We start from the raw sequence: 23068 nt of genomic DNA, 5'->3' as shown, positions 1-23068 counted from the left end.
TCCTCCGCCCGCGACATGAACATAACCTTGGTGGTTTAGAATGCTCATCTCAAACATTGCTTGGCTCTGTGTGAAGGCAACAGAAAAGTGAAAATCATTTGTGTTACACCACTTTTCCTCTTCATACATGACAGCATCAGTGAGGAAGAGTGCCGCCCCTGGACAGGAAACCTAGCCCAAATAAAAAGACATCACTCCCTCTTTCAGTGATTTCTGTCCTTTGGACACAGGAGCTTGGAGCATGTGGCTTGAGAGTCATGAAAATAGAGTATTTTGGTAGATAAAGTGGCCTCAGGCAAAAACAGCTGTAAATATGACAGTCGGGTTGGGATGTAACTTTTCATTGGGAATAGTCCAGCAGTCTCGGTATCCTTCCTCTCACTTGGCCTGCTACCCTGGGTTTAATGTGTGACTTGACTTGATGCTTCATGTCTTATGACTGCCTCATGACTTAGCTTAGACTGTTCTCACACCTCTGTGCTTGGCCTGATGTCTCACACCTCATGCCTTGACTTGGCCTGCTACCTCCTTGGCTTGCTTGACCTGCTGCTTCACTCCTCATATTGCTTCACTCCTTATGGCTTTTCTTGGTTTGTTGCTTCATACCTCATAGCTTTGCTTGGTTTGCTTCTTCATGCCTCACAGCTAAACTTCATGCCTCTGGGCTAATGCCTAATGGCTGATATCTTGGCCTGATATATCCGCAGGTACATCCGCAGGTTTACCGCAGCTATCCATTGCTGCAGGATTCCAAGGATTCCAGAGAAATATCTGCGGTAAACCTGTGGACATTCGTGCGACTTAGAGCAGGACTTCTGCAGGTATCTCCAAAGTGGAGGTCCGTGAATTCCGCAGATATTTCAGCAGGAATAATTGACATGCAGTTACGTGCGGCTGCAGGACATCCGCAGCATATTCCGCAGCCGCACATACCGCAGCATGGACACAGTACTCCCCATGTCCCATAGGATAACATGGGGAGTGTCTGTACTTGCTAAAACCTGCGGATTTAGCTAGAAAATCCAGAAGGATAGCAGTAACCTGATATTGTGCAATCAGACACTCATGAGAGCCCCAGCAAGTGACTGTGAAAGAATGAGCTGATGTCTGACAAAGCCGGTTAAGTACATTCAATGCCTCTTAGTCTAGATAGGTGAATTGGAACACAATTTGGAGAGACCATCCAAAGCCCAGTTAATGCTCCTAGTTGGAATCAGAGAACGGGCTAGCCGGCTCTAATTCTGGTGAGTATAGGAATCAGTGAGTAAAGAACTTTCCATTTAGTTTATCCTTGTAAGATGAATACCTTTTGGAAAGACGGCGGTCAGACTGTTCTGATTTGAAGCACTTTAAAATCATCTGCTATATGTCAAATTGCGAAGTCTTTTTGCTGCGCTTTTTATCCATTCTAATGAATGGGAAAAAAACATGGCAAAAACATACGTTTTTATGCCGCATTCTTCCTATTAAAAAATCTGTTTTTGAAGTAGAAATGTCTGCGGCAAATACTTAACATGTGCTCATTCCCCATGTCTCCTCATCTTATAAATGCTTACATGAGAAGACTGTCTACTGGGGTTACATCCTTGTATAAGGAGTACAATAAAGACCCCATTCACATTAGACTATTGTCAACCGAACCCACCGATATTGACATATTTGGCTGACAGAGTAATATGTATGGCCCCCAGACAACTTGGGTTGATGTAGATCCGATGTGTCTGATTTCGGACTCACGAATACCAAAATAGTACTTTGGGATTCATTACAAATAATCTAAACAGGAATAGTTACTATTCACCCATCACTAAAGTGACATGTCCAAATTCTTTATCAGTTCTATATTTTTGTGATATGTATAATGGTCTTTCAGATGGATTATCAGTTTCCTTTGCCAAAGAGTTGGCCATGTGCTTGACAACCAAATATCTCTGACTAGATATATCTGACCATTTTTTGTTGGCTGTTGGAGACTTTTAGTATACTAACCAGCCGAATTAAAGGTTTCTACTGTTGCTTTTTGCCTCATGGGCACCTCTAATGAAAAAAGACATTGTGCTGTTGCTGGCACACCTGTCTTTTTAAGGACCCCAAGAAGTTGCATGAGGCCTACATGCACAGGCCTTTTATGCTCCAGAGATGCCCATGACATTAGCATTCGAGTGCCGGCCAAGGATGTTTACGGGATCCTGGTCCAGCTGGTAGAAGGATACCTCTGAGGACGCTGGAATATTTTTGATCATCTGTATCTTGCACCAGATTGGTTTCTCATATGTGGTGGGCACTATGACAGCTATTACAACGATAGCTATGCCCAAGAAACAAAGGATAAGATATGATCTAAGAGCTGTTCAATCCTTAAGCCTGCTTTACACGTTGCAATTTCGCATACAATATCGTATGCGATTTGCAACGCTCCCATCGTATGTGCGGCACGTTCAATTTGTTGAACGTGCCGCACAAACGACTAACCCCTGTCACACGTACTTACCTACCATACGACCTCGATGTGGGCGGAGAACGTCCACTTCCTGGAGTGGGAGGGACGTTCGGCGTCACATCGACGTCACGCGGCAGCCGGCCAATAGAAGCGGAGGGGCGGAGATGAGCGGGACGTAAACATACCGCCCACCTCTTTCCTTCCGCATTGTCGGCGGCAGTCGCGGACGGAGGTAAGCTGTCGTTCAATGTTTCCGGGGTGTCACACACTGCGATATGTGCTGCCTCGGGAACATTGCACAACCTCACGTTCATTTTTTGAGGAATGAACGACGTGCACGCGATGAACGGATTTTCGTTCAATCGCAATTGCACGGAGGTTTTACACGCTACAATCATACTTACGATGCCGGATGTGCGTCACTTACGACGTGACCCCGCCGACACATCGTAAGATTTATTGTAGCGTGTAAAGCGGGCTTTACTTCCGCAGATTGAAGATATTGAGGGGCTGCTCCCATATTAGGTGGGTATTGTTAGCTTTAGTTCACATTACCATTAAAGAGATTGGCAAAAGTGAGAAAACATGGCTGCTTTCTACTAAAAACAATACCCAAACTGTCCAAGGGATGTGTCAAGTGTTGCAGCTCAAGTCCAATATAGTGTATGGACTGAACATATCATAGACAACCTGAAGGCTGATTTGGTGCTGTTTTTGTAACTAAGTAGCTGTGTTCTTCTAATCATGAACCGTCGTAACGACGACCTGCCTTTTCTCATCTCCGCACTTGGCAGCTGAGCTCTGAACAAGTGAAACGTTTGAGAATATCGTCTTGACTCAGGCCAAGTGACACATTGCTTTATAAAGTAGCGTGGTAACTTGTGGCCTTCTACCTGGCCAATATAGTTGAAAAACCTAAGCATGACTTCACCATGTTACCGCATCACATACCGACGGACACTGCAGTTTGGGCTGAAATGATTTTCTGACTATCTGTTAGCTGATGATTTATTCAAAGCTAAATATAATGAAAAATAATAAGTATTTATTTGCTTTTTTAATATGATACACAGTTAAATGGAATACTATACATAATGCATTTGGCTGGATACAAATAAATTTCTATCATTTTGATTATTGTAAAAATAACCCAGGTTTAGGAATTAATACCTAAAGTGGTATCTTCTCAGACCAACATATTCCACATCTGGCTGGATGACATCTTCAGTACACATGGGCAACTGGAAAGAAGTACAATTTGTTATGCTGGTAATATGCTCTGGTGAAATCTGTTTGAGGTTTTAAGGAATCTTGTAAGCTTTGCCTTCAAGGCATTCTTGTCAGGAATGGAGGGTCCATTTAATATCTGTCCACTCTGGTAGCAAGTGTTGTCTGTCCTCGGAGATTCTGTGCTCTGCAAATATAGTAGCCAGCATCAATTGTTTCAAAGTCTTCTACAGTGATGATGCTTTTTGAGATTCTGGTGGTGTGTCCAATGCCGCGGTTGACAAGTCTCCAGGAGTCTTGAATGGTCACAGGCCGTTCATACTGTTTAACAATATACATAAAATAAGTGTTAATGATATAATTAAAAATATTAATCATAGATAATAGAAGTACAACTAATTTTATGATGGGGACACCGTATCATTAGGGTTCAGCAGGATTTAAAGACAATCTGCCAGCAGGTTTTTGCTAAGTTGAAGCCAGCATGCTGTAGGGGTTAACACTCCCCCCCCCCCTTCCCCGAATGAACTATGACTCTCTTATTAAGCTCCTTGCTTTTATTTACTTAAACTAAAGGCTTTATCACTTGGTGATTATCATTGCTAGGTCTAGCTGGCACTGTGCATGTCCTCTCCTCTGAGTGACATCTCACGTCAATGTACAATCTCTTTTAGAGAGCCTGGTGTGGGTGGGAGCAGCTCTCTCAGCTCTGCTACATCACTAAAGCTAAAAATTCAGATTGTGCCAGAACAGCTGCACCCAGTAATCTAAGTGATACATAGTTGAATTCAGGATCTTTTTCCTACATCATGCTGCTCTCAGATGAGAGAATGTAAATTAGAAAAAACGCCTAAAATATACCTTTTAATAGTATTTATAATAAAAAGGTCATAGAAAATGACCCTGATATTAAAACAGACAAGACATGAACATAGAAGTTATCATATTGCCAATGGCCCCATAAGCAGAATATTCCATCAGAAACTGCCAATTCCTTAATACATACAAATGGCCCTAGGCATATATGTCAATGATAAATTCAAACATGGTGCCCAAAAATCTGCTCCAATTATCCATAATAGGGAAGAAAAGGGAGCGCTCTGCCCAGGATATGCCTGTGGTCCATGAAATGTTTGCCAGTATAGGGGTCTTTATTGACCGGAATCATTGATTATGTTTTTCCCTGATGATTGTGGAAACGCGTTGGGAGACCGCACACTCTGCTAAGAGTTGGTTTACAGCTTTTGAGGATCCTGAGTCACAAGGATAACGACTAGGTTATCTGGTCATTATTAACCATTTCATCTGGCAGTGGTGTACATTTTTGCAAGAAAGGGATAGCACGGCAGATTGGGTAAGACCGTTCCTTTTTCTTCCCTATCTATGGATAATTGGAGCAGATTTTTGGGCACCATGTTTGAATTTATCATTGACATATATGCTTAGGGCCATTTGTATGTATTAAGGAATTGGCAGTTTCTGATGGAATATTCTGCTTATGGGGCCATTGGCTATATGATAACTTCTATGTTCATGTCTTGTGTGTTTTAATATCAGGGTCATTTTCTATGACAGTTTTATTATAAATACTATTAAAAGGTATATTTTAGGCGTTTTTTCTAATTTACATTCACTTTGCTATTTGTCTATTTGACTTGTGAATCTTGTCCAGTAGCTACCTGAGTGCTCTCAGATGAGGTAGCAAAAACCTGCTGACAGATTACCTTTAAAGGGGTACGCTAGGAAGATTGAAAACTCTTCTGCTGTCCCTGCCCTCACAAACTATAAAGATGAGATGCATAGTGCTGTTTTATATCCTCACAGTACCTGTAAGGCCTCATTCACGTCAGTATTTTTCATCAGTGTTTGTATGCCAAAGCCAGGAGTGGAACTTACAGAGAAAAAATTTAATTGAAAGACGGACCCCTGTTCTGTGTTTTGGTGACACTCCTAGTTTTGGTATAGAAATATTGATGAAATACTGATCAAAAGCACTGATGTGTGAATTTCCCCCTCCCCTCTGGGATGTTGCATCACACATCAGAGTGCATGGCCTGCTCCATGCTACCTAGTAAAAGTCCTAGTAACAGTTCTTTGGTGAGTTCCCTTGTGAAGAAACTGTGTAAGGCCCCCTTCACACATGCACATAAAAACGCATGTGTGGTACGTTCGGTTATGTCTATCTGTGTGGCCATCCATATGTACGTGTGTCATCCATGCGTTATCTGTGACAGGTACCGGAGAAAAATGCATCACATTGGCATTAATGTTTTTTACGTGTTAAAGATGTGCAAAGATAGATTAATAGATAAATAGTTAATAGATTAATAGAGAGCTGATAGCTAATAGATTGCTATATAGATTTTATAGCTATTAACCAAATACATAAATATTTAAAGGGAAAAAAAATACTTGCGGTCCCCCCATTTTTGATAACTAGCAAATGTAAAGCAGAAAACTGTGAGCTGATATTACCTGGCTGGGAAGGTCCATGGTTATTGGGCCCTTCCCAGTCACAAAAATACCAGCCTGCAGCCACCCCAGAAGTGGAGCATCACATTAGATTGTGCAATTCTGGCGCTTCACCTTTACTCTTCCCGATTGCCCTGGTGCAGTGGCAATTGGGGTAATGGTTTTCGGGCTGCTTGTCAGCTTGCATCAAGCTCTGTTAGTAATGGAGAGGTGTCTATCTATCAGACACCTCTCCATTACTAACCCAGTAAGTAAGAAAAAAAAAACAACTCACAAAAATAGTTTATTTGAAAAAACACTCCCCAAAGTTTTCTCTAGTTCACCAATATATACTGTATAGTATATAAGCAGGTCTAATGTAGTCCAGAGTCCAGGGGTTCTCTCAATGTTCCTCGATTATGTAGATCGAAGGCTGTCAAGCCTCAGAACGAGGCTCCATAGACTTTGAGCAGTAGCCGCCTCAGGAATGTCATCACTCATCACTCTGATGAGCGGTGACATTCCTAATGTTACCATTCTTCAGTCACCGGGTCTCGTGGAGCATAGTGTGAGCCAGGAGTGACTGCTGCTCGAAGTCTATGGAGCCTCGTTTTGAGGCTCCATAGCTTTTGATCTACATAATAGAGGAATGTCATGGGAATCGCTGGACTATGTTGGACCTAGGAAATTAGTTTTCTAATAATTGGTGAGCAAGGGAATCTTTTGTTTCTATTTCTGTCTTTTTAGGTCTTTTGGGTTTCCAAATTGTGGACTATGTCAGATTCCCAGGACTATATCAGAATCCCTGGACAATGGCAGACCTGCCTGGGTTTTTGTGTTAGTAAAATGGTGAACCAGGTTGGGGTGTGTTTATTCAAATAAACTATTTTTATGTGTTTTTTTTTTCTTTTTAATTACTGTATTAGTTATGAGGGTGTCTGCTAGACACCACTATATTACTAACACCAGGGGTTGATGCCAGCTGGCACTACACAGCTGACATTAACCCCAAAAACCATTAACCTGATTGCCACCGCACCAGGGCAGTCGGGAAGAGCCAACATGAAGCACCACAATTGGCGCATCTAATGTGATGTACCACTTCTAGGGTGGCTCCGGACTGCTATTTTTAGGCTGTAAAAGGCCCAATAACCATGGTCATTCCCAACCTGTTAATATCAGCTCACAGCTGTCTGCTTTACCTTTGCTGGTTATCAAAAATGCAGGGGTGGTCCCTACATCATTTTTTTCTTTATTTATTTGGTTAATAGGTATATAATCTGTGTATATATCATCTTTGAACATCTTTAACACATTAAAAACCATGAATTTCTTCAATGCATTTAATTCTGATACATGTCTCATGGATGTCATGGATGTCACACAGATGTCATCCTTGTGCCGTACATGTCTTTCACCGACTCATAGACTTGTATTGACCTTTTTCATCCCTGCTGAGGGTAAAAAACGGATATGTCTTTGTGTGAATCACACCTCAAAATCCAATAAGTTAATATTTATGGTCGACTCCTCTAAAAGGCGCATTAATCCTTTTCAATATCTATTACAGAGAAACCATTCATTTTTCTTTATGTAAAATTGTGATAAAATTTAAATATTGCGGTTTTTGCTCCCTATATCTGATAAATGGCATCTAATCCTAATTTTAAGGGGGCCTGTCATATATCCCACATATTGTAATTGGCAAAGTAAATACAAGATTAAATAGACCACAAAAGATGTGTTGAAGTTAATATAGTCTTGAATTGAAAATGCTGTGACATTAGAAAATGAATGAAAGGAGGTTGAATTTATCATCACAAAGCAACATGTGGAAATTTTATGATCACATTTGTTATGATCCCTTTAGTTGTAACCAATTTGAAGTTTTAGGGGACTCATTTCTAAATAATAGACTAGGGGACAATATATTACCTAGCGTACAAGCTCTCTGAGAGATATACCTTAAAACCCATTTTAGAATGTTACAAAGCCTTGGTATAGTCTAGGAGTAAAGCCTTGGTACAGTCTAGGAGTAAAGCCTTGGTACAGTCTAGGAGTAAAGCCTTGGTACAGTCTAGGAGTAAAGCCTTGGTACAGTCTAGGAGTAAAACCTTGGTACAGTCTAGGAGTAAAGCCTTGGTACAGTCTAGGAGTAAAGCCTTGGTACAGTCTAGGAGTAAAGCCTTGGTACAGTCTAGGAGTAAAGCCTTGGTACAGTCTAGGAGTAAAACCTTGGTACAGTCTAGGAGTAAAGCCTTGGTACAGTCTAGGAGTAAAGCCTTGGTACAGTCTAGGAGTAAAACCTTGGTACAGTCTAGGAGTAAAGCCTTGGTACAGTCTAGGAGTAAAGCCTTGGTACAGTCTAGGAGTAAAGCCTTGGTACAGTCTAGGAGTAAAACCTTGGTACAGTCTAGGAGTAAAGCCTTGGTACAGTCTAGGAGTAAAGCCTTGGTACAGTCTAGGAGTAAAACCTTGGTACAGTCTAGGAGTAAAGCCTTGGTACAGTCTAGGAGTAAAGCCTTGGTACAGTCTAGGAGTAAAGCCTTGGTACAGTCTAGGAGTAAAGCCTTGGTACAGTCTAGGAGTAAAGCCTTGGTACAGTCTAGGAGTAAAGCCTTGGTACAGTCTAGGAGTAAAGCCTTGGTACAGTCTAGGAGTAAAGCCTTGGTACAGTCTAGGAGTAAAACCTTGGTACAGTCTAGGAGTAAAGCCTTGGTACAGTCTAGGAGTAAAGCCTTGGTACAGTCTAGGAGTAAAGCCTTGGCACAGTTTAGGAATTTTTTTTTAATAAACTTGCATATCTTTCAAAAAAATTGTAGCTGAAGTAGTAGAAAAAGTATCTATGTATTTGTCTTTGATGTTAGATGTTTTGAACTTGTTCTTCAACAAGTCCTGCCTGTTCCTTTTTTATCAGTTCTTTAGGAGTAAAGTCTTAGTACAGTCTAGGAGTAAAGCCTTGGTACAGTCTAGGAGTAAAGCCTTGGTACTGTCTAGGAGTAAAGCCTTGGTACAGTCTAGGAGTAAAGCCTTGGTACAGTCTAGGAGTAAAGCCTTGGTACAGTCTAGGAGTAAAGCCTTGGCACAGTATAGGAGTAAAGCCTTGGCACAGTTTAGGAATATTTTTTTTAATAAACTTGCATATCTTTCCAAACAATTGTAGCTGAAGTAGTAAAAAAAGTATCTATGTATTTGTCTTTGATGTTACTTGTTCTTCAGCAAGTCCTGCCTGTTCCTTTTTTATCAGCTCTTTAGGAGTAAAGTCTTGGTACAGTAAAGGAATATTTTTTTTTTTACTAAACTTGCATATCTCTCCAAAAAAATGTAGCTGAAGTAGTAGAAAAAGTATGTATGTTTTTGTCTTTGATGTTAGATGTTTTGAACCTGTTCTTCAACAAGTTCTGCCTGTTCCTTTTTATCAGCTCTTTGTAGCTCACAATGGAGACCAATTCACATAGCCTTGAGTCTGGCAGCTAAATTATTACCTTCATTTACATTCTCATTAGCTTCAGTACAATTATGATTGACGAGTAGAAATTCTCCAACTGGTATGTTGTTGTTGATAATGTGTGGTGGGTGCATGTACCTTCTGAATCCCAATGTTTGAGAGATGACTCACGGTGAGTGCTAAAAATGTATTCAACTATTACACATGTAAAAACATATCTACGCATTTTGGGTTGCCCCTTCATCAGGATAAATTGGTCTAGCCCCCCTTTATTCACATCCTGTTGTCTAATATTGGACTGCCATTGTCGCGGGCGGGGAGGACGCCGTCGCTGCTGCACTCTCGCTAACGCTCGGGTTCGGCGCTGCTGCGGCTGCTCGATGGTTCGAGCGGTGGGCCGGATCTGGGGACTCGAGCGGCGCTTCTCGCCCGTGAGTGAAAGGGGTGGTTGGTTTGGGGGATTTAGTCCATGACGCCACCCACGGGTCGTGGTGAAGATGGGCACCACCGCTGCTGGTGACGGGGATCCCGGGATTGATGGTAGGGAGCAGCTGGGATGTTGATTTCCCCCTCCGTGGGTAGGGGTCGGTGGTCCCGGGGCCCGGTGTTGTTTTGACGAGGAGGCAGGCTCAGTGAGGTGCATGGTTGCAGGGACAGCCCGGCGCGGTGCCGGATGGCACGGGTGTACTCACTCAGCAAGAAAGGTACAAAGTCCTCGGTAAACCAAACGGCTGGATGGACGGGTCCCGCAGCCGGCTGCAGTGCTTCTCCCCGGACAGGTGATGGCGGCTGTCTTTCCCTGCACCTTGATGTTCTCTTTCTGACTCCCATGGATTCCCAAAGGTAGTCCGCTCCCTGGCGCTTGGCACCGGAGGAGCCCGTTTGCCCGCAGACGCTGGCCCTTGGGTCTCTAGCCTTAGGCGGTAGCTATATACCCTCACGGCGTGGGCTGTTGCCTTCAATCGGGACTTTTGCTGTTGTGAAACCCCTGGGGTTCCAGTCACACTAGGATCTGACTATTGTCGGCGGCTCCAAGCCTGGTCGGGGTCCGATGGCCCTACCTGTGTGTGCTGGCTTCACTTCGCTCCCCGGTCGGTACCGGCGAGCCGTCGCCCGTCCCCGGTCCTACAGTTCCGCGTTGCTCCACCACTCCTGCAGACAGCCACCACCGTCTGCCAGCCTTGCTGTCAGTGCCTGGGCCACAAACCCAGACACCCAAGTGCTTACTCCTCACTCTTCAAACTCCTACACTGTTCTCTGTCACTTTTCCCGCCTCCAGGCCTGTGAACTCCTCAGTGGGTGGAGCCAACCGCTTAGCTCCGCCCCACCTGGTGTGGACATCAGACCCTGGAGGGAGGCAACAAGGATTTTTGTTTGGCTGGTGTAACTGTCTAATGGGGTGGGGTGTGTTTGTGTGTTATCTGTGATGACCTGGCTAGGCCAGGGCGCCACACCATCATCATGTAAATACCTCCTTTCCCACCAGGATATATAAATATTTGCAATTGAAGGTGAGAATTTGGCCCCCATTGATGTTCCAGAAATCTGAATATACTACTGTAAATCAAAAGTAAAAAATTGTGTTTTAACAAAAAAAAAAATAAATTAACACAAGTAATTAGATATTGCTGAAATTCCAAGGTATAGTCACTGTACACTTTTCAAAACCATCCCAAAGATATGAGACAAGTATGGGGCTGTGTGGGGCCATCATATTGTGTGTTGGGGTGATTGTGGGGGCATCATACTGTGTTGGGGCTACTGTTGGGCTAGCATACTTTGCAGGGGGGTGTACTGTGGAGGGATTTACTAGCAGGGTATCATGAGTCTTTGGTGGGCACTGTTGTTGGCATCATACCTTATGTTCCATGAAAAGGATATCTTAATTCTTGGGAACACTACGGAGCTTTAATAGGAGAAAGGCTACTATGTAAGGGCTGCAAAGTTGTGAGATATGCTTCTTACGAATCAGCCACTCACTATGTCATAAAGATGCAGTGAGTAACAGCTCAACCACCCAATAGATGGCAGGGGCGTGCTGGGCTGTCAAGATTTTGAGTGAGAGTATAAAAGCCCAGTCACACACAACGACTTACCAGCGATCCCGAAAACGATGAAACCTGATAGGGATCGCAGGTAAGTCGCTGGGAGGTCGCAGGGGAGATGTCACACAGTCAGATTTTACCAGCGTCGCAGTAGCGACCTGTATAACGATCTCAGCAGTCACTGTGACCCTGTCACACAGTGTCAAACACAGCGATGTGTCCTGCCCAGAAGGACATCGCCTTTGAAAAAAATGGCCTGGACCATTCTGCAACGACTAGAGATCTCACAGCAAGGGCCTGATCGCTGGTAGGTGTCACACATAACGAGAGCGCTAACGGGATCGCTACTGCGTCACGGAAACCTTGACTCAGCTGCAATCTCACTAGTGATCTCGTTATGTGTGACGGTACCTTAAAGCCGCTCAATCTGGGAATGGAGCAGACTGAACAGTTCCAATGCAAATAGAGGATTGCATTACAGCCTTATCACGGGCTGGGCTTCCTCCATCCTTTATGGTGATTACCTGGCCATTTAGCTGGCTGGCAGTGGTCAGTTCACTGCCAATTGTATCTTTAAAGGCCCAGTCACACTAAACAACTTACCAGCTATCCCAACAACGATACAACCTGATAGGAATCGCTGGTAAGTTGCTAGGAGGTCGCTGGTGAGATGTCACACTAAGTGATGCTCCAGCGATCCCACCAGCAACCTGACCTGGCAGGGATCGCTGGAGCGTCGCTACACGGATTGTTGGTAAGTTGTCACACAGGCAGATCTCACCAGCAACCAGTGACCAGCCCCCAGCGCCGCGTGGAAGCGATGCTGCGCTTGGTAACTAAAGTAAATATCGGGTAACCAACCCGATATTTACCTTGGTTACAGCGCACACCGCTTAGCGCTGGCTTCCTGCACACCTAGCCACAGTACACATCGGGTTAATTACCCGATGTGTACTGTGGTTACGTGTGCAGAGAGCAGGGAGCCGGCACAGGCAGTGTGAGAGCGGCGGACGCTGGTAACGAAGGTAAATAACGGGTAACCAAGGTAAGGGCTTCTTGGTTACCCGATGTTTACCGTGGTTACCAGCGTCCGCAGAAGCCGGCTCCTGCTGCCTGCACATTCAGTTGTTGCTCTGTCGCTGTCACACACAGCGATGTGTGCTTCACAGCGGGAGAGCAACAACTAAAAAATGGCCCAGGACATTCAGCAACAACCAGGGACCTCACAGCAGGGGCCAGGTTATTGCTGGATGTCACACACAGCAACATCGCTGCTACGTCACAAAAGTTGTTCCTTAGCAGCGATGTTGCTAGCGATGTTGCTTAGTGTGACGTGGTGTCCGTGTGCCTTGTTCCTGTGCTCATTCTGTGGTTGCCCGACCTCAGGCCTCGCCTCTGACTACCCGTTTACCTAGCCCCTTTGTCTTGATCCGCTACCTTCCTGAAATTTTGACCTCGGACCATGACCTGACTTTGCCTTTGTCTTAAACTTTTGGTTATTACGCGCCTGCCTGGTATTTGACCCTTTTAAAAGACCTCTTACATACACAGCCTTAAGGCTAGCCATTTAGTGTAACAATGCTCTTCTGTGACACTGCCAAATATATATATCTATATATTCGGGAAAGACTGATGCTAGACTTTTTGCATTTCTGGGTAGAATGTACTAGAATGATCAACTACAGGCTATCTTGGCCTCACTTAGCTTGACAATTTTATGTAACATGTAAATACACATTGGCCTCAAGTTATCAATGATTTTGACACCATAATTCTGGCTTAAAAATCTTTGAAAAGTCACAACATTTTTGTGCAACATGAAATTGCGCAAACATTTTGCAGTGTTTTGAGTTTTCACGCTGGTGTTGCACAGCTCCACTAAAATGCTAAAAAGGTGGAACACTGGAGCAGCGGGGGTAAGACACCACAGCCTGTGTTATTACTGACGAGCTGTGTCATGCCTTTCTCTTATTCAGGTAAGATTTATGGAGAGGGACAAGGAGGCGCATGCCACTTGTCAGACACTTCGACAGATTAATAAATCAGGAGCATCTGACTCCAGAGCGCCACTTCCTCAAGACCGATCTTCAAAATTGATGGTCTTGTTGAATTATAGCCGTATATTTCTGGTGAATAACATATTATAAACTTCTAATATATCAAATTTGAGTGGAACATTAGTCATGTAATATAATACTCTGCAGTGGTCAGTTATACAGGCCATCTCTCTCTGGAGAGAGATTGGCCAGTATAACTTTCTGCCCTTCATCCTGTAGTATAGTGACGACACAGTAGTTAAGAGGATTTTCCTACTTTTAGAAGTTATAATTTAGCTACAGAAGAGGGAGCATTGGGCGGAGCGCTACCTCTAGCTCCTCCTTCTGCTTCTAGCTCCTCTTTCTGACTCTAGATCCTCTTTCTGACTCTAGCTCCTCCCCCTGATTCTAGCTCCTCCCTCCAGTCATCATGGAATCTCCTCATTGACAACTGCCATCTCATCTCAGTGTTAAACAGAGTAGAGAGACAATACTGGATCTCATGATATGGTTAATATGGCAAAGGCTTCATACAGGATAATTAAAGACCAACAAACAAGAGAAGTCTTTTAAAACTGCCTAGTAGAGGCCCCCTATATATCTTGCAATAGCTCAATAAAATATAACAAAAAATGCATATAAAAAACATTTTTATTGGTACAAAAGTCATATAGAGCCATTCAAGGAGAACAGAGTAATTACAAGGTAATATAGTAAAACCAAGTACAAACAGATACAAGAGGGTGAAAGAAAACCCTCACAGGTCTACACATCACATATCTAGGCATAGTTTCTTAGGACCATGTGATTGCCACAAAGCAGATAGACAGATTCACTAATAAAGAAACTAGAGAGCTCTCTGTTGCTGCGTTAGTACAGTGCTGCACAGCACAACCAGAGAGTCACTGCATTATAGGGCAAAAACACAATGTGGCACACAGGTACACTAAGCATATACCATGCAGACTGCTTACCAGAATAGGACGTGTAGACAGGTGGGGGCACCAGTCCCAACACGTGTTTCGCGTTCCCCCAACGAAGCAACACGCAACACCAGAAGCAACACCAGAAGTCATGTGATGTGATTGTGACGCCCTAGCAAAACCAGGTAGTCAGAGTTAGGCCCCCGCACTAAACCGTTCCCTCACTAGGAAACACACAGCCAACCAGAAATCCTAGTCACCCCCCTTAGGGAAAGATAGACACACCAGTGAGCGTGACCAGGCGGTTGGGACACGCCCACCCAGGGGTCCAGACAGCTCAGGGCGGGAAAACAGTCAGAAAAAGTCGGAAGTTCAGTTTGGAGAGGAGTGTGGGCTGGAGCTAAGTGTAGCTCCAGCAGGAGAGTTCAAGTTGAACGGTACCAAGGTAGGAGCTCTGGTGCCACTAGCTAGGAGGCAGACGGTGATCTCCGTCAGCAGGAGCCGGGTGACAGCTTGGTGGAACCGAGGTGGACCGGGACAGGGTTGCAGCCCGCCGTACCGACACGGGGAACCGACCCCGGAAACCGGAGCACAAAAGGGGGGTACTCGGACCCTGAAGCCAGGACCGGAACCAAGTGGAACTGGTTAATTAACCGATTGAGGCCAGGACTAGAGGTCCTGTCCCACCCAAAGTCCCTCAAAGAAGACAACAGCCCAACTGATTAGGGATAAGAGGTCACCGCCAGGGCCAATAGATCCCACGGGCTAGCGTCTGCGGACACGGCTCCTTAGGCCACATCCAGCCGGGAGCAGACTCCTTAGTTTCACACTAGGAATGTCCACCTTACACAAAGCAGTGCAGGAAAAGGATAGAGACCACCAGCCGGGTGAGGGACCCGAACGCAACTGGCCGCGGCACCGGCCACCATCACCTTGGTTTAACAGAGACTTGTGTGTTTTACTAACAGTGGGTACAGCAGCACCCCCTGCGGTCGCCATCCCCTGCACTGAGCCACCAGGTTCCGGGGCCACCATCCCTACCCACGGAGGGGTTAACAACTTGCTGCACAACATCTCCCCTGGGTGCCCCATAACAGCAGCGGTGGTGTCCCACCTCACCACACACTGTGGGTGGCATCACAAACTTACTACAGCCTAGCCCGTACATCTACGTCCCCCCATTTATTCGGCGTGTCCATGAGAACCCCGGGTCCGGAGACCCTCAAGCCACCACCCTTGAAGGCCCGGATCCAAGCAGCACCGGCTGCTGGCACGGGGGCGGCACATGATCCTGTGGATCCGATGGTTGTCATGCTAGCACAGGGTCATGTGATGACTTCTCTAGCTCACATGACTCGGGTCCTGCAACCAGCAGCCGAGTACTGCAGATTACAGGAGATGAACATTTCTCCCGATCTGAGTGGTGCAGCTCTGATCGGGAGAAAAGAATGAGTGATCAGATTGCTGATCCTTATAGCCCCCATGGGGGACTAGTAAAATAAAAAAAAGTATAAAAAAGTGTTTTAAAAAATAAAAAACCTAAAAGTTCAAATCACCCCCCTTTCGACTCATTGAAAATTAAAGGATTAAAAAAATAAAAAATATACATACATTTGGTATTGCCGCATTCAAAAATACCCGCTCTATCAAAATATAAAATAAATTAATCTGATCGATACACTGTGTAGCGGCAAAATATTCCAAACATCAAAATTACGTTTTTTGGTCGCTGCAAATTTTGAGCAAAATGCAATAACAGGCGATCAAAACGTAACATCTGCACAAAAATGGTACGAGCTCGAGATGCAAAAAATAAGCAATCACTGAGCTATACATCCCAAAAAATGAGCACGCTCTGGGTCACGGAAAATGGCGCAAAATGTGTGCCACTTTTTTTACACAAACCTCTGATTTTTTTTTTAACCCCTTAGAAAGAAGTAAACTTATACATGTTTGGTGTCTACGAAATTGCACCGACCTGAGGCATTACACCAATACATCAGTATTACCATATAGTGAACACAGTGAATAAAATATCTCAAAAAGAATAGTGCAATCGCACTTTTTTTTTTGCAATTTTTCCGCATTTGAAATTACATGGTAAAATTCATGATTTCATTTAAAAGTACAACTCGTTCCGCGAAAAACAAGCACTCACATAGCTATATGGACGGAAAAATAAAAAAGTTATCGCTCTCGAAAGAAGGGTGGCGAAAAAAAACAGCGCAAAATCGGCAGATCATGAAGGGGTTAAAACAATGGTTTACTCTTTAATGTTCAAAATATTTTTAGACTACATGTAATGCAAACTGGTTGTTCACTAACAACATCAGAAAATGTTAATATTTGAGATATAACTATTTGCAAAAGGCTCTTCACACTCAAATGCATTTTATATTCATTACCTATGTAAATAACACAGCCTGGTTGGCACAAACTCTTCCAGCTCAAGAAAACCTAGTGCCAGGAGTTGCTCAATACTCACATCCCCATGTGTCCCAGTTACACGGCCCACTACTTGGCACAAAATTTTTCCACTGTGAAAATAACCAAGTATATAATACGCACCCAGTGCCTGTGTACTCCAGCCTGGGCTTAGGTCCCAAAAATCAGACCCCCAACAAACATCAAATTCTCAACTATTCTATCTACATAGAATCTCATCAGCACCCACTGCCATCTCCTCTCATCTGCACTGAATACAGATTTTACCTCAGAATTGAGAATTTTGATGACTGATCAATTTTGGCAGAGAAAGAAGCAGATTTCTCTGCTAAGATACATCACAAAGTTGATTATTTTCATGTGCACTATTGATGTATGAACTAAAACATAAAAGGACAGTTACGCATTAAGACCTGGGCGTTATTAAAGGGAACAGATAATAGAAACAATAGCAACATGAATCAGTCTATCTGTGCTATATAATAATTTACAGTACTGTGCAAACGTATTAGACAGCTGTGGAACATATGCTGCAAAGTAAGAATCTTCCAAAATTACAAATGTTAAGTGTATTTTATTATTTGGTGTGATCACCATTTGTGCCATTAAAGCAGCATGAATTCTTCTAGGTACACTTGTATAGTTAAGGCTTTTGTATATTTATATTCATGTGTAACCAATTACACCAAACAGGTGATAATGATGATCATCATTTTCATATATAGGTTGAAACAGTTATTAACTGAAACAGAAACAGCAGTGTTGGAGTGTTGGCCTAATGCATATTGATCTGTATGTATTGCAACAACTATTGTTTGTTTAATATGATGTGATTTTATGTCTGCATGCATATTGTTCAGATGTTAACAAAGTTAAAAAAAAAAAAAGGTCCTCATTCACAGACAGGATGTTCCTCCTCCTTCTCCCAGTGTGTATTCTAGTGTGGAGCTGGAAGCTGAAGGTCACATCAGATTTTCTCTCTCCCTCTCCCAGAAACCAGACTGATCCTATTCTCATGTTGTAAGCTGGATGTTCTTAATTCTCAATAAATGAATATTCTCTGTTGCTCGCTGTGGACATCACGCTGATTAACCCGCTGCTAACATGCAGGCTTAAAACTGGGTAGGGAACAGCTAAAGTTTAGCTGCTAAACTGTGCTATAGAAGTGAGGTTGTGGATCAGCTAGCAACCAGTTGGGCCCAGTTACACCCATCTATTGACTGGAGACATCTGGTTATAAGTGAGCTTCATAGAAGAGTTGCGACCAAAAAGCAATATGCTCTACAAAGAAACAAGGCCAAGTGACTCAACTATGTACAACTGCGGTGCAGCTCTATGGAGCAAATGTTATGGACTGATGAGTGAAAATGTGAAATATTTGGCTGTAACACAAAGTTGTTTGTTTTTTTTTCAGAAGGGCTGGAGAGCGGCACAATAATGAGTCTGCAGGCAACAGTGAAACATGGCAGAGGATCTTTACAAGTGTGGGGATACATTTCAAGAAATGAAAATTATGATATAGTTAGGATTAATGGTATCCTCAATCAGGGTCACCATCAGGGAATTGCTGCCCTTACTCCTGTATGGAGCTTGGTGAGCAGAAGCAAAGAGGGGGGCCCGGACAAGTTGGCAGCCCCGGCCCCTCTTCTTTTATTCTTCTGCTCACCGGGTCCCAGGGGCAGGGAGCAGGGCCTGGTCACTTAGCAACAGCCATGGTAAATCAGGAGCCTGAGAGGCATGCTGATGTAGCACACAAGCCTCAGTGCATGCTCGTTATGACACCATGCCCACCATATCTAACCCTCCACGTGGAGACAGATGGGCGCCATGAGAGACGTCAGGCACGCGGGTGGCTATTCTGTGTGGCGGGCTGTGCACGACAGTGTTTGTGAGACTCCCACAGTAAGTCCACAATTTCCCTACGTCTACTGTCATAGAGCTGTTATGATTCTGAAGCAGAAGTGCTCGGGTTCCCGACTGGAGCCTGGAGGAACAGAACTGTTATAAAGTGCTGTGTATCTGTAGGGATATTGACCCTGCAAAAAGGTTGAGTACTATGACTTTAAGAGGTGGTGCTTCCCTGTTTTTCTGTGTATTATGTATGGACTGGTTGATCCATCCGGCGCTCCCTCTCTCAATTGCAGACTTGGACTAAAGGCCCCGTCACACACAGAGATCAATCTTTGGCAGATCTGTGGTTGCAGTGAAATCAGGGACATATTGTTCCATTTGTACACAGCCACAAACCTGGCACTGATTGTCCACAATTTCACTGCAACCACAGATCTGCCGCATGAGAGAAGAACAGTTTCCCTCTGCCCTGCAAGGAGAAGTGCACATTGACAAGCATCAGAACACCAAGCTTTCAAGAGTGGACTTGATCTCCCTGAATTTTACCTTTACCGGTGTGAGCACATAACAGGGCGTAGCGTAGGCCTCAGTAGCCAGAGAGCGGTAACTGCACGACTCGATTAGCAGAGAACAGCTAGTTTGTTAGCGCAGTGCAGTTATGTATATTTTGTGCTTGCCTGTTTGTACTGTTGAATTGATCTTTGTAATAGCTAGAGCGGTGTATAGTTGGGGCAATAGGATCTGCAGTATGTTAAACATGACTGTTACAAGAATACCTATCCCCATTCACTTGCATAAATCCTTATCTCCTGCCTATAAATAAAGCTATAACCTTGTTTGAGCCACCTCGTCTTGTGTATCGTAATTGAACTCAACACAACATTGGTCCCTCGATCACAGCAACATGCCCACCCAGTGCTATGCGCCCAGGCCCCTCCCCTAGTGCTGTGTGCCCTGGTCCCCATTGCTGTGTGGCCTCCTTCCCCAGTGCTGTATGTGCACCCCTCTCCCAGTGCTGTGTGTGTCTCCCCAGAGCAGTATGTGCTCCCTCCTCTAGTGTGTTGTGTTCTCCCCTCAGCCTGTGCTGTGTGTGCACCCAGCATCTTCTATGCTGTGTGTGCCCCCAGCGTTTACTTTGCTGTGTGTGTTCCTAGTATCTCCTGTGATGTGTGCCCCCAGTGTCTCCTATGCTGTGTGTGCCCTCGACATCTCCTGTGCTGTGTGTGCCCCCAGCGTCCCCTGTGATGTATATGATTTACAAATCTTATTATCACAATCAGTTTGTGATCCAGACAGAGACATACTTGGAAATGCAGTTGAGAAGCAATATCACGGAACATCACAGCTGCCCTAAAAAGAAGCTGCTCCAGCCACCACAGTAGAAGCGAGTTAATTGTTTAACCAAATATAGCAATGTGATTTTCAACCCCTGAAGGTTGGCAGAAATTTCCAAATGGCCATTGGCAGAAAAATGGTTCCCCACCCCTGTTATAAGGGCTCATTCAACCTTCAGTGAAAATTGGTCTACACTCGCTCAAACCGCAGTGGAAGGACTGGGCATCGATCTCCTGACTCACAACCTTATATATGCTGAGTTCAGGTCAGGAGCCCCGCAGCTAGTCCATGCACTGCAGTCTGAGTGCAGACCAATTTTTACTGACGGCTGAATGAGCTTTAAAAGGGTTCCCCTGTGTAAATCCACAAGTCTGCAGTCCCTCCATATGTCACAGGGTACAGATATGGCAATCAGTGGTAAACAGGTTACTGGAAGCAAAACAAAAAGGTGCTGTGTGCAAAAAGTGCTACATGTCCCAGAAAAGGGGATCCCCTTACTGATAAGCCCCCAAACCATCCAACGCACGTTTCGTCGTTATATAAATACCCTTGTGGTTACAGCTTCATCAGGGATGGAAGGCCACTGATTGCCATATCTGTACCCTACAAGCTATATTTAATATTGCTGGTATATGTACATTATAGTCTTCCAGGCCTTTGTATACTCCAACTTTTGGCAAGATGCAATAATTTGTCTCCTCTATTTTTGCAAAGTGTTACACATGATGTATCAATGTATGACATATTCCACATGAGACAATTATTATTGGCTCAGGTTATAAGCACTTTACAGCTACGTAGCTGTCCTTGCTTGAAGGTCACTCTTCCCCTTTCCATGGTGTTTTTAATGCTTTTATTTTTATGGCCATTCCTTCCTTTTTGTGTCTTGTGTATTTGTATATTAATAAACATTGTTATATTTTGCACATTTGATTACATTGATTCTCTTGTTTTTGATACATGTCATGGAGTAAGTGCTAGTCACGGTTAGCCCCCGCAGGGGGCATCCGTGAACTTAAATTGCATAGTTATGGTCATGAGGTATATTTTTCTCGGAGTCTCAAGGGGACCTGTAAATTTTGCCAGTATAGGGCCCTGAAATTCCTGGTGGCAGACCTGTCCTCAATACTGAGAAATACAGGCATATACTTATCCATCATGCAAAGTAAAGTATAAGTTTGTATTTTTAGCTCACTCAGTTGGTGCCTACTGATCCAAGCGGGATTCCTTGTGGATGACGGTGCACAAATGTGAGCTTCCAGCCCAAAAAAGCATGGGTAACCCAAGAAAAAAAACCTTACACGTTTTGGACTTAAGAAAAATCCTATCCTTAAGGACTTTCCTTAAGTCCGAAATTCGTAAGCTATCCATGATCCTTAGACATGATGTTTTTATCATCTTGATATTTTAATATGAAAAATAAAGAATTAATTTTACTTAGCCCCATTTTGACGTTTTGCTGGATGTTTTTTTTTCTAGGATTATCTATCATGCAGTATCATCAGGGAGGCGTCTGATTGGCTCCTAATTTAATCTGTAGCAGGAGAACAACCCCAAACTTACAGCCAATGTCAATAAGAACTATCTTCAGATAAAAAAGAACAAGGAATCCTGGAAATGATGGTATGGCCCCGCAGAGCGCTGATCTCAACATCATTGACACAATATTACAGTTGTGTATTTTTAAAAGGTCAATGTCATTTTGCCCTGATAAATCATAGTCATGAAAGTCACCCCCCCTCCCCCCACCCTCCTCACAGTACTCTTTTGGTACAAGTCGGTCCTCCTAAGGTCTTTTTGGCACCAGTCATAAACATGACAGCACTGGTGGACACAGACAGAAGAGGCCCCTGCGCAAGTGAAAATGGGCACCCTTACCTCATGGGCCTTTGTGCGGCTGCACAAGTTGTACCAATGATATGTCCACCCCTGCCGTACATTTATGTTGCACAGGATACCGTAGATGTAATTTTTCTAGGAAATTCATTGTCTGTTCAACTGTGTACTAGTGACCTTCATCTGAATAAAGATAAATTCACACTCTGCAGATTTGTTACAGACATTTCTTCATGACGATTGCAGCGTATATTCTTTTCTGGGAGAATAAGCGATTACACGGTTCGTACTTTGCAGAAAATGAAACGGTCTGTTTCTCAGGTTATACATGCCGTACTGGCTAAGCATTGTGGAAAAAGAGTAAATATAAAACTCTTCTCGCACAGAACATCCTCTGCAGCTGTAATGCTATCTGTCTTACTTCCAAATGACAAGTGACTCATTTTCCTCTGATCATGGACTCCGGCTAATGCTTCCTTTCAGTGCATGGCTTTGTCAACCCTTATCATTTCAGTTATTGCCTATGGCACCTACATACTTGAGATAAAAGTCAATTGTCCCTGCTATCCATCTGTTGTACATGGGGACTCCCAACCCTTCCCTAATAGATTACTGGGTTAAGACAAAGAGCGGGCAGTTGAGATTTTCAATGTTCAATCATTTTGTTTTCCGGGAAGATAAGTAGCTGCCAGACATTTACGGCAGCGGATTTCTCCTTTCTTCCTGTGGAAAACATATGAACACTTAGCTGAGCCAATGGTCGGAAATATGACAAAATTGAAAAATGCTTGTATCTTTTATTATGTGGACCCCTGGGTTGGTATAGGGACTATAGACACACAGCTGTAGGAACTTTTTAACTTTACTTATTGTCATTTCCAAAGATGCATTGGAACATATAAAACTGGATGAAAAAGTTTGAATTGCTTTCAATACACGATAGGTTGGGGGCTGATTATTGAGGTTATGTACATGTGTTATTTCCTGAAACAATAGGAAGTATGAATATACATTCCATTTTTTATTTTTAA

General features: G+C 43.7%; 1 protein-coding gene across 1 annotated transcript in view; it reads right to left on the bottom strand.

Annotated features, from left to right (window-relative positions):
• Positions 1-3465: 3465 nt before the first annotated feature.
• The window catches only part of PDGFRL (platelet derived growth factor receptor like), a 324941-nt gene continuing 305338 nt past the window's right edge, over positions 3466-23068 (bottom strand). Inside the window, exon 6 of the mRNA XM_075334434.1 lies at positions 3466-3988. Coding sequence (XP_075190549.1) covers positions 3800-3988 — 189 coding nt within the window. The 3' untranslated portion in view covers positions 3466-3799. The remainder of the gene's footprint in view (positions 3989-23068) is intronic.

The sequence above is a fragment of the Anomaloglossus baeobatrachus genome, chromosome 1, assembly GCF_048569485.1.
Source record: "Anomaloglossus baeobatrachus isolate aAnoBae1 chromosome 1, aAnoBae1.hap1, whole genome shotgun sequence".
Lineage (NCBI taxonomy): Eukaryota > Metazoa > Chordata > Amphibia > Anura > Aromobatidae > Anomaloglossus > Anomaloglossus baeobatrachus.
Note: the sequence above shows the minus strand (reverse complement) of the source record. Positions and strands in the feature narration are given on the sequence as shown.